This window comes from Oratosquilla oratoria, chromosome 14 (genome assembly GCF_046742065.1).
Source record: "Oratosquilla oratoria isolate Oo_2021 chromosome 14, ASM4674206v1, whole genome shotgun sequence".
NCBI classification, from domain to species: Eukaryota; Metazoa; Arthropoda; class Malacostraca; order Stomatopoda; family Squillidae; genus Oratosquilla; species Oratosquilla oratoria.
Genome location: NC_134790.1, coordinates 27,484,640 through 27,496,966, shown reverse-complemented (window position 1 = coordinate 27,496,966; position 12,327 = coordinate 27,484,640). Strand labels below are relative to the sequence as shown.

The 12,327-nt window shown below is 43.1% G+C and overlaps 1 protein-coding gene across 2 annotated transcripts in view; it reads left to right on the top strand.

Annotated features, from left to right (window-relative positions):
- The first annotated feature begins 574 nt into the window (after positions 1–574).
- Positions 575–12,327, top strand: part of LOC143032822 (venom dipeptidyl peptidase 4-like) — a 248,985-nt gene continuing 237,232 nt past the window's right edge. For both annotated transcript variants that reach the window (XM_076197907.1, XM_076197903.1), the window contains exons 1-2: positions 575–647; positions 7,746–9,216. In XM_076197907.1, coding sequence (XP_076054022.1) covers positions 9,088–9,216 — 129 coding nt within the window. In that variant the 5' untranslated portion in view covers positions 575–647; positions 7,746–9,087. The remainder of the gene's footprint in view (positions 648–7,745; positions 9,217–12,327) is intronic.

Genomic DNA, 12,327 nt, shown 5'->3' with positions numbered 1-12,327 from the left:
TCCAATGCACGCATCCGCACACACAATCACGCGCATGAACACTAGTTGTGGCGTAAATGTGTGTAAAGTCACGACATTGACTTCACATCAAGCAATATATGAATTTAATACTCTCATACTAAAGGATAATAACTGCCAATCACGAGAACAACACGTGGTCCAAGATAAAGATAAATCACACACACACACACAGAGTAAATGTTTACATACAATACGCAGTCGTAACTATACATGCAACATTGCACACACAAAATTTACAAACAAGGCACACCAAACACTCTGAAATCAAATTGTCAGAAATTAAAACTGTTGACACTTGTAAGATACCTGACTGTAAATTGTTATATCTCGTGAGTTGCCACGTTGAATATTGAATGTATTTTTTCTCTCACTAAGTCATTAATTTCTAAGTATATAAATTTATTATAATACATGCAATGGTATTTACACTAATTTAGATATTGAGTGACATTTGTTAATAAGAGATAGGCTGCCAAAATTAGTGAAGTTGGTTAGCAGTATCTGGCAGTCTTTCGGACGAGCGGCTCTTCGTAGACTCGAGCCAAACTTCAACAGTCTGTCTGACTCTACCGTTAGAGCAGGCCAGGTAAGCGTCGGAGTCTAAGATTGTGAATCTGAGTTTGGTTGTGAGTGATTGTCTTGTTTTAATCCAATGGACGTGACACAGATAAAATGTAATAATTGTGCCAAAGTGACAGATCGGCGTCAAAGTCGTTCAAACGAAACAATACGGGAAAGTGTTAGATTTGCTGATGAAAGTGAAATGTTGACGTGATGCAAGTGACCAGAGCAGTTACAGCACGCATCAGTAGCATGTAAAGCAGCTGTGCAACAGATAATCTCAGATCTTTCCTTAAACACAAGTGTCGCTTATGCATATATGATTTATGATAATTTTTGCTTTGCTCATATACCTTGGAGCACTGAAATATTCTAGTGAATACTGTAAAAACAGACCCTGATATAGTGGATATGCATTCAGATAGGGTGCAAAAAGAACGATATAATTGCGTGACACGGTGTGGCTGATAAGGGAGTCAAAACAAACTCGCTATCCCCACACTCCCTCCCTCCCCTCCCCTCCATCTCTCTTCTCTTTCGTCTCCCTCGTTCTGACTTGACAGTTGTACTGTTAATTACTGAACATTGCAGTTTAAACTTGTTTATTGATTAGTACATGTCATGAATTTGTACTTATGTATTGCTGTATGTATATTGCTTTCCATGACTTGACATAGAATTGGTTTGTGTTGTATTGAAAAACTATATCGAAATAGCCTTCGCTTGTGTAACATTAGGTGCCATATTTAGGAGTACTTACCTACGCGATATAACAATAGACAATTAAATATTAATTTTATCAATTATAATACCTCAACGTTATCGTTTTTCTAGGCTGGAATTAATAACAAAACAAGTTGCTAAAAGCAATACTCGAACGTAGCCGCTGCGACTATTTGAGACGCCAGCTTTGATTTGGTAGATGTGGAGGTCGAAGAAATTAAAGTATGATAAATTCATCTATTCTTACCTACGTACTTACTTAACCTAATCTGCATTTAGTAATGCGATACCTGTAAATCCAGGGGTCATCAAGGTTGTCTTCGCCCTCTGAATCTATCAAAACAAAGATGGCTTCTCAAGGAGTCACCGCGATTCGGTTTGTGTATCGCTTTTAGCAACGTTTTCATTACCGATGCCAAGAAAATGTATGTTGCGTTGATGTATTATAATTTACACAATATTTAATTTTCTAATGCTGTATCGCGTAGATGTGTACTTCTACTTTTTTCCTCATTATCGTAATGCTGCAACGTCAAATAAGGTTTATGAAATGGAAAATATATAGTAACTGATAGTGATGGTAATAATTCTAACAAAACAATATTGATAGTAAGAATAAGAACATCAGGGACTTACGTTATAATGTGAAGAATATAGTACATACATATATATACCAAGGGCTTTTCCCCATACAAGTAGGTAGCCATAGTGAAAAGGGATAATTCCACCCACTCCACTCCCATTTACCACCCCTACCTCTCTCCCTCTTTCCTTGGCTCCTCCTGGATGACTGGTCATTTCTGTATCTTCCCCATTGCCCTGGGTCAGAAGCAGTGCAGCAAGACACAGCACACCCAGAGCAAGGCCGCTTCATTTAACCGGCGACCGCCCCTCTCCGTCCCTTCGTGCAGAAAAATAGAAGACGAGGAGAAATCCTTTCGGATTTAGAATATAGTAATAGGCATAGAAATGTTACGACAGAAGTTTTTCCACTGAAACGTATTCGTTTAAGTTGCAGAAATTGAGTCTAGTGGTTTCCTACCCTTTCACCACCTGAGGTAACTTAAGCGCTGCTAAACTGCAGCCGAAATCCACAACTGTCCAACTTTAGAGGAAGACGTTGCAGAGGGTTTTGTAGTAGTTACAGGACAGAAATTATTATTATTGTTAGTAGTAGTTTTACTGTTATTGTTGTATCATTATTATTATTATCAGCATCATCGCTAATCTCCTCCTTCCTCCTCACCCCTCTTCTTCCTCCTCCTCCTCCTTAATCCTCCTTATCCCCCTCTTCCTTCTCTTTCTCCTCCCTACTCTTCCTCCTCATCCCCCTCTTCTTCCTCCTCCACTCTGTCCTCCTCCACTCTTTCCTTCCTGCTTCCTCCCCCTCCCTCCTTCCTCCCCCTCCCTCCTTCCTCCCCCTCCCTCCTTCCTCCCCCTCCCTCCTTCCTCCCCCTCCCTCCTTCCTCCCCCTCCCTCCTTCCTCCCCCTCCCTCCTTCCTCCCCCTCCCTCCTTCCTCCCCCTCCCTCCTTCCTCCCCCTCCTCCATAATAGAGCCACAGCCACAAGACCTCAGGCGGTTTGAATTCATATCACCTTGGGTCTTCCAGGGCGGGGGCCCGGTCTCAAGGGTGCTTAGTCAGCGCAATCATAGTTCACATGTCACAATTTATACACGTGCCGTGACTTGGGCTACAGCAATATGACAGTTCAATATCATTGTGATATACTACATATATACTACTGCTTGGTTATTAGGATCAGGCATGTATATAAATCATGTCATGTTACAATATCGGTACAGGATATTCGAAGGAAAAATAAATCTAAATATGGTTTGTCAACTTATGGGATCACAGGGCATGCATAATTATCAGTACTTTTAAAAGATGGATATGGTTATGAACAATCATATATTAATGTAAGTTATATTCAGATTATATAGCATACTGGATAATTTTGTATTTTTGTAAATTTGAATAGTATGATTGATTGAGAGGATTAGGAGAGGAACAGAGGGAGTAATTGGTGAGGAACAGTGTGGATTTAGGACAGGTAGAGGTTGTGTAGATCAGATCTTTGTGGTAAGACATATATGAGAAAGCTATAGGAAAGGGGAAGGATGTTTTTTGGGCTTTTATGGATCTGGAAAAGGCTTACGATAGGATAGACAGAAAGGCACTGTGGGAGGTTATGCAGATATACGGGATAGGAGGAAAGCTTCTAGGAGCTGTCAAGAGTTTTTATGAGAGTAGTAGAGCTTGTGTCAGGATTAGAAATGAAGAGAGTGAGTGGTTCGAGGTAAAGGTGGGACTTCGTCAAGGATGCGTTATGTCGCCCTGGCTGTTCAACTTATACATGGATGGGGTAGTGCGAGAGGTAAATGCAAGGGTAGTGGGTCAGGGATTGGAGATGGCTAAAGAAAATGGAGAAAAGTGGGAGGTGAGCCAGCTGTTGTTTGCGGACGACACTGCGCTTGTGGCAGGATCGGAGGAGGGATTGAGGAAGTTGGTGGCAGAGTTTGGGAGAGTATGCGATAGAAGAAAACTAAATATAAATGTGGGTAAAAGTAAGGTGATGAGATGTACAAGGGGTGAAAGTGGCAGTAGACTGGAAGTGAGCATTCAGGGAGAGCAACTGGAGGAAGTGGATAGTTTTAGATACTTGGGTGCAAATGTGGCAGGAAAAGGTGGAGGTAGAATGTAGATTGAGAGAAGCGAGTAAATGCCTTGGTGGATTAAAGAGTGTAATGAGGAATAGACATTTGGGAATGGATGCTAAGAGGAGACTGTATGAAGGAGTGATTGTGCCAACAGCATTGTATGGGGCAGAAACATGGAACATAAGAGAGGAAGAGAGAAGGAGTTTGAATGTGTTTGAGATGAGGTGTCTGAGAAGTATGATGGGGGTTACTAGGCTAGATAGAGTGAGAAATGAGGAGGTGAGGAGGAGAACAGGGGTGGAGATAGGGTTGATGAAAGAATATTAGGATGGTTTGGACACATGGAAAGAATGAGTGAAGAAAGACTAGTAAAAGAGGTATGGAAGGCAGATGTGGAGGGAGTGAACATGAAGGGACGTCCTAGGATGAGGTGGATGGATGGGGTGAAGGGGGCTTTGGGGAAGAGGGGAATGTCTGTTGAGGAAGAACGGGAGAGGACAGAAGACAGGGGTGAATGGAGAATGGTTGTATATAGATGATGTTGTGATGCATGAGGTGGAATGGGCGGATGGATGGGGGGTGAGGTAGTATGTGTGAGCAAAATTTGACGCAGCCCTAAGGGATTTCTACCCGTTTTCTCCTTATATGCAATGGGGGGACGGAGAGGGGTTGGGGTCGCCGATTTAATGGAGCGGCCTTGCTGTGGATGTACTGTGTCTTGCGACACTGCTTCTGACCCAGGGCAGTGGACAAGGTGCAGGGATGACCCGTCATCCAGGAGGTGCTAAGATAAAAGGGAGGGTGGAGGAATGTGGAGTGTATTCAGGAATGGAATGGGTGGGAATGATTTTATGCCTTTTCCTTTTTGGCTACCCCCCTTGTAAGGGGGAAAAAGCCTTGGTATATGTATGTATGAATAGTATGATGGATAATCGTTTTCTTTTCGGTTTTTATTTATGCACTTGGTTAAAGGGATGTATTGTTTGACTTGAGGTCCTGTTCATAGTAGCGGTTTGAACCGCACGGAAACCGCGCCGTTACGGGATAGTCAAGGAAAATCTACGCGGTTGTATGTGAATGCCTCCAGTGACTTCCATTGTAATTGAACAGCCGCATAGACAAGAAAAATTCATAGCATGAGACTACAAAGTTTCAAAGGGATGTTCACATGTTATATTTTCTCAAATGTGAAGGTTGCAGTTGTAGATACGACTATAAAACAAAATAAATGAATTTTTGTATTGGTCAGTCGTGTTCATCTGTTGCCATCTTGTGATCCAAAGATGATGTTTGGCAAATAATTTGTGCCTTGTTAATTCTTATACTGTCGTTTCTTTTATATTTTTTCTTTTGGTATTATTTTCGCTCTCACAAGTGAATGCTACCGATAACTCCCAATAGAAATAATACAACTTTTGTCACCTCAATCTTGTATCTTTTTCTAAACACATTCTTAAAGATCACTCATCACCTTCGTAGACCTCTCCAGTAAGAAACGTTCGATTGTTGTGGGTCTGATTCTGTCACCGGCTAGCAGGAGAGGAGCAGCCAGTTAATTATAATTTTACTCTTATGTGAAACAGTGGAGGATGGGTAGGTAGTTGAAATTGATGGAGATATTGGGTCCACAGATCTCCACCATGCTCAAGGGAGGCAGTAACTGTTCGTAGTATCAGTGAAAGCCTTTCGAGTCGGGAGCGGGGTGTGAACTCAAAACCTCGAACGTGTATCAATGTGTGTGTACGCGTGTGTGCGTGCATGCATGTGTGTGCACGTGTATGCGTGTGTGCGCGCGTGCATGCGTGTGTGTGCGCGCGTGCATGCGTGTGTGGGCGCGCGTGCATGCGTTTGTGGGCGCGCGTGTGTGCGCGTGCATGCGTGTGTGTGCGCGCGTGCATGCGTGTGTGCGCGCGCGTGTATGCGTGTGTGTGCGTGCATGCGTGTGTGTGCGCGCGTGCATGCGTGTGTGTGCGCGCGTGCATGCGTGTGTGTGCGGGCGGGCGTGCATGCGTGTGTGGGCGCGCGTGCATGCGTGAGTGGGCGCGCGTGCATGCGTGTGTGGGCGCGCGTGCATGCGTGAGTGGGCGCGCGTGCATGCGTGTGTGCGCGCGCGTGCATGCGTGTGTGTGCACTTCCATGCGTGTGTGTGCACTTCCATGCGTGTGTGCGCGAGCATGCGTGTGTGTGTGTTCGTGCATGCGTGTGTGCACGTGCATGCGTGTGTGCGCGAGCATGCGTATTTAATGGCGGACGTGCGTGGTAACATGAAAGATATTTAAGTGATTTGAAGGTTTTGAGTGTTGTGTGTGACACGTCCTTTACGTGCACGTGACGTGAAAGTTAAGTAACATGTGACGATTGTTGTCACAATTGTATCGTTATGGACTGTGGCTGCAAATGGTACCATAAAGAACATAAAAATGGGGACTACAAGAGACCCTAAGGCCTACACTAGACAGTTCCATGTCTCTTACCATCTGTCATCCCCACCCATGAAATTATCTAATATTTTCAACAACCAATTGGTTACCAGGTTATTTTTGTTTGCCGTGTATGTCTGGCCCAAATGGTCACAATACACAGAAGTAATACTAAAGATATCTTATGATGCAGTTGTTTCTGAATACTCGTCCGTTCAATCTATTATTGTACATCCCAGTGTCACGTTATTCACAGTGAACCTCACGTCACCCCGAGGGTAAGGACGAAAAGTACTCAAAGTCGAAGTGGTCTAGTATCAGGCGCCCTGCCAGTCTTGCCTGATGGCTGGATCAAGTACACAAGCAAAGTCATTCAAGCACCTGCCTTCAACATGCACACACTACACTAAAAAAAAAAAAAAAATTCTTTTGGTGAGGTCAAATCCACACCGTCAGATTTTTCCCCGTATTCTTGATCTTGGCTTGTGATCATTTTGGCCCCTGCTCTTTGTTTTCTCTCGTTCTTTATTTAGATAAGTTTTGTATAGGTACTACACCTTCCGCAGCTCTGATTTTTTTTTCTCTCTCTCTGTGAAAAGCCACTTGTGTTGAATAGTTTGCGTGTCTCGCCCACAACATTGCAGATGTGCTTGTTGGGTGGCCAATTGCCCATGGCCAACACTCCCAGATCCTTTACTTCTTTTGGTTTCTGTAATCGTCTTGCTTCCCATTAAGTCACTGGTGGTCTTTTGAGGTTTTTGTCCATCTCCAATCTCCAATTTTGACGTTGAAATTTATTTTCCACACTTGGCTCTAGACGCGCGCGCGTGTGTATGTGTGTGTGTGTGTGTGTGTATACATATATATATATATATACATATATATATACACATATATATACATATATATATACATATATAATATATACATATATATATATACATATATACATATATATACATATAATATATACATATATATAATATATACATATATATATATATATATATATATATATATGTATGTGTGTGTGTAACGATTTCATGTCTTTATGATCCGCATTGTCTGTAAATATGTTAGTGTAATTTTTCGTTCCTTCTTTTATCTCGTTTATGTAAATCAAGAACGTTAACAATATGGGTGCCAGTATTAACCTGTATGTATATATTGTGTGTGTGTGTGTGAGCGCGTGTGTGCGTTTGTGGAAGGTTGTAATAGAGATTGGGGTTGAATCTAAGTATAGAATTCGGAGTTAATATGATGAACCGGATCATCGAGCATTTGATAAAAAAAAAAAACTATTTAACCTTGAAAGCGGCGAGCCAGAGAATTGATGTTCTTTCTTTTTCTTTCCGCAGATGACTCATATTAACCAAATCAGAAAGATTTGTATATTTTTACATATTTTAGTATAGAGCAGACAGACTTAGAGTTTAGTGTACTAGCTGAATGGCTTCAGACACTTCATATCACTTTGTTCGAAGATGAAAACCAAAGCGGCATATGTACCGGAAAATCCGTCCAGCCGAGAGATGCAACCAATGGAAAATCCCCGCCCCGTGTGACGTCAATGCATTCGTTAGAATCGGCTAGTCTTGACGGGAAGCTTCACTACCACCATCTACCCTTTCCTAAGCTGCGTCGAAAATACGTTCCATGCTACATGTGGCTTAGGGGAAGGTGCTTTGCATGAAGTAAATTAGTGAGTGTTCTGCTGAGTTGCTGAGTGTGGTGCCTGGTACAAAGTGAGAACAACTGCCATTGCAGCGCGCGCATCCGAGCGAGTGAGACTGGCGTCACCCACCCTCCTTACCGTGACATTAACTGGCGCGCTTTGGAAGTGTTTGGATCATGTGTGTATTTTTAGCAGATGTACTTGATTCTGTGATAATAAATATTTAATGTTACAACTGAAAAGACAAGGACCTTGGTATACTATATTTTTAAGCAAGAAAAAGAAAATTTGACAGATCTTAGATTACATTAAATGCTAAATAAATCAATAGTCTGTGTACATTTATAAATCAATTATTGTACATATCTGTGACAAGATAAACAACCCAAGAATAGACTGGAAAGTAAGTAAACGGGTCTACTAAGTTTATTGTGAAATCGTCAATTGCAGTTTGAAATTTGCCAGTATTGACATAATTCTTAGTACTTAAATTGGTGTTGGTGCTTTCTGTAATAGTACAATACTATCAATATTGGAGAATCCTATAAAGTACAATACTATTTGTATTGGAGCTTCCTGTAATCATAGTACTTAAATCAGTATTGGTGCTTGCTGTAATCAAAATATAAGGTGTTGATCAACATAACATTCACATACAAGTTGTTCATCACGGGAACTTCAAAGTGATGATATATTAAAAGAATAACTACATTTGAAAAAAGAAAAACAAAGTTGTGCATTTCATAAAAGGAAATTCACAACTTTATACAGAATAGTGACAGTGTAACGACAGTGCATACATATTCAAAATAAATTATACAGCATTGAATGTGACAAGAAAACTACCAGGAACGGACACTAAGAAGAAAGAATAATCAAAACTTTCCGGTATATTCGATCACAATACCAAACTCGACAAACAGGCGCTATAACCAAAAACTAAATAACGTCAAGGGGGCCAACTTGTTTTGTTCTTCCTCTTCGACCTCATCTGACCCAGCAACAAGTCGCGCTTAGCTCCTGAGATGCAGTGGGTCACGTCTGGTGGTGTCACGTTGTCCCACAAAGCCAAGATGTCGACGAGGCCCAAGTACACGCTGGTGCCGCAGGACGACTCCGCCATGCACTGGCCTCAGGCCTACGGAAGACGATCGGTGAGTACGATTGATGCACTCGTTTCATTTTTATTTCTGTACGTGCTAAGATAAGAGGGAGGGTGGAGGGGGTGGAGTGGATTTAGGGATGGAATGGGTGGAAATGGATTTATGCCTTTTTCTTTTTGGTTACCTCCCTTGTAAGGGAGAAAAAGCCTTGGTATATGTATGTACGTTTTCCTTTTTCCTTTGCACACTTCAAAAGGCAACAAAATTAATTCCTCTTATAACAATAATGATAATACCAACAATAATAATAATAATAATGAATAGAGGTAATGATAGGTGAGAAAACTCGTCTCCACTTCCGAATTCACTTTGCAACGTCCATTTCTTACAGAGGCTGTTGAAATCGTAAAAATAATATTCGCAGAAACCATTTTTACCGACACCATATTTCGTGTTTCTGTAACTATTTAGGTCAGTGGGCGGGAGACGGGGGGTGACCCCTCATCCACGAGGAGCTAAGATGGGAACGTGACTTGGCTACCTCCCTTGTGGTTTAACGTCACAAACTCCCTCCTATCGGAAGGCTAGGACGGTGCCCCTCACAGAAGACTGTGTAGCGTGGGATTCAATGAACCATGCCCTTGTTTCAGCTTCGCCGGTGGCAGGGTTCGAACCGTCATTCCTTTCGACCTTCGCCGGTAGTAACGACGCCCTAACCCGCTCAGCCAGCGAGCTCCCATATAAAGGAGGAAGAAGTCATTGGGAATATAGATAAACTTGGGAAACATAATTTCCAAACATCATTATTATTATCTATTTATTTTATTTTAGTATTGTTGTTTTTTAAGTCCCTCCATCAAAGACATCAGCACTTGGCATCTTTGTATTTTTTTATTTTCTTTCACCATTTCTTAGTCATTTAACTGAAATTAATTTTTGTGCACGCGTTAGACAAGTGTGTGCGCGCGCGTGTGTTTAAGTAGATGATCTTTAATAATGCTAAACTTGACCTTTGTGTGCTTTGAACCCTCGTGAGTGCTGTTTCTTTTTCTTTTTCATTAAATATGACCTATTTCTGATCATGGATTTTGTAAATCGGGAAAGGAGAATAAGCTATTAATATGAAGCAATATGCATCTGGAAGGAAGGTCACTAAAGCTCTTCAATTATCTATGCGTATCTTGTTGTTTGGCCTCAAATGACAGATTCCGAATAGAATTGGTCTCCGGGTTTAAGTACGAGTTGCTAAGAGAGTAGCAGACGAATGAAAGTGACTTAGTAACCATGTAGTGAGCGCTAAAACTATTTTAAAACAAGATGAGATAACTTTATGGATAGGAAAGACATGGAACTACCTTGTAGTCTTTTGAAGTCTCCTTCATTCTCATGTTTTTATTAGAGTAGTTTAGTTTATTTGGTAACAGGAACTACACAGCAAGTTTGGCCAGTCGTCACGTTGGGATGATTTCAATGCAAAGCAGATCGTAATCTTTGGATTTTCCTGTTGTGCTTCGTTCGATGTGCGAATCATTTTGGGAACGATACGAAGGATTTGCATAGAACCGGACATGGGACCTCACGGAAGGAGATCGAGACACGCGTGAGCGCATGTGCACACACGTACACGAACGCACACGCGCGTCTATGCTTACATTAATGCACGCACGCACATATACTCAAATACATGTACACGCATACACGGACACGTAAACGCGCGCGCGCACACACACACACACACACACACACACACACACACACACACACACACACACACACACACACACACACACACACACACACACACACACACACACACACACACACACAGTTCGCCACTTCACCATCTTTCCATCGCCCCTCCCCCTTCCACCCTTTCACCACCTTTCCCACCTGGTACTACCACGGACCAGAATCACGCCAAATATGCTTATCTGCTACCTTCTTTAAATCTCTTCTCTTCCTTCTCTTCCTCTCCTCCTCCTCCTCCTCCTCCTCCTCCTCCTCCTCCTCCTCCTCCTCCTCCTCCTCCTCTCACTCCTCCTCCTCCTCCTCTCACTCCTCCTCTTTCTCCTCCTCCTCCTCTCAATCCTCCTCTTTCTCCTCCTCCCCCTCCCCTTCACCCCCTCCTCCTCCCCTTCACCCCCTCCTCCTCTCCTCCTCCTCCTCCCCTTCATCCCCTCCTCCTCTCCTCCTCCCCTCCTCCTCTCCTCCTCCTCCCCTTCATGCTCTCCTCCTCTCCTCCTCCCCTTCATCCCCTCCTCCTCTCCTCCTCCCCTACATCCCCTCCTCCTCTCCTCCCCTTCATCCCCTCCTCCTCTCCTCCCCTTCATCCCCTCCTCCTCTCCTCCTCCCCTTCATCTCCTCCTCCCCTTCATCCCCTCCTCCTCTCCTCCTCCCCTTCATCCCCTCCTCCTCTCCTCCTCCCCTTCATCCCCTCCTCCTCCCCACCTTCATCCCCTCCTCCTCCCCACCTTCCCTACTCCCCTCCTCCTCCTCCCCACCTCCTAAACCCCTCCTCCTACTCCCCTCCTCCCCCTCCCCCAAGGCCTACTCAATGGCGTGACATAGATAAGGTGACGTCACTTCCTCTAGGATTGTTTCCACCATTGGAGTCTATTTTTTTTTTAATTGTCGCTCTCGTAATGGGCCGGGGTGCTTTTGTTTTGGTCTCTCTCTCTCTCTCTCTCTCTCTCTCTCTCTCTCTCTCTCTCTCTCTCTCTCTCTCTCTCTCTCTCTCTCTCTCTCTCTCTCGTCCTATCTTCTTTTGTTTCACTTATTCTTGTCGTCGTCGTGTTCCGTCGTAAACTCGTAATCGTAAACCCACGGCTGTTCGAATTTTAGCAACTGTAGTGATTTATTCAGTCTATCTGGAACGAGCGCGCGCGCGTGTGTGTGTGTGTGTGTGTGTGTGTGTGTGTGCGTGTGTGTTGTACCGTGGCTAGAAAATGTGTGGTATATATAGGACCATCATAAGAGGATTCCTAATTGTAACTCTTAAATTCAGATTTTACAATCGGTATCTAATCCCGGATATGATCTCTGTATGTGATACGTGGGAGCTAGTGAACACGATGGGACAACACTGAAAGAGAGGAAGGGAATAGTTTAATACTGAATTGCCGTGTTCAGTATCCTGTAATTTGATTACAGTGAACTATCTTC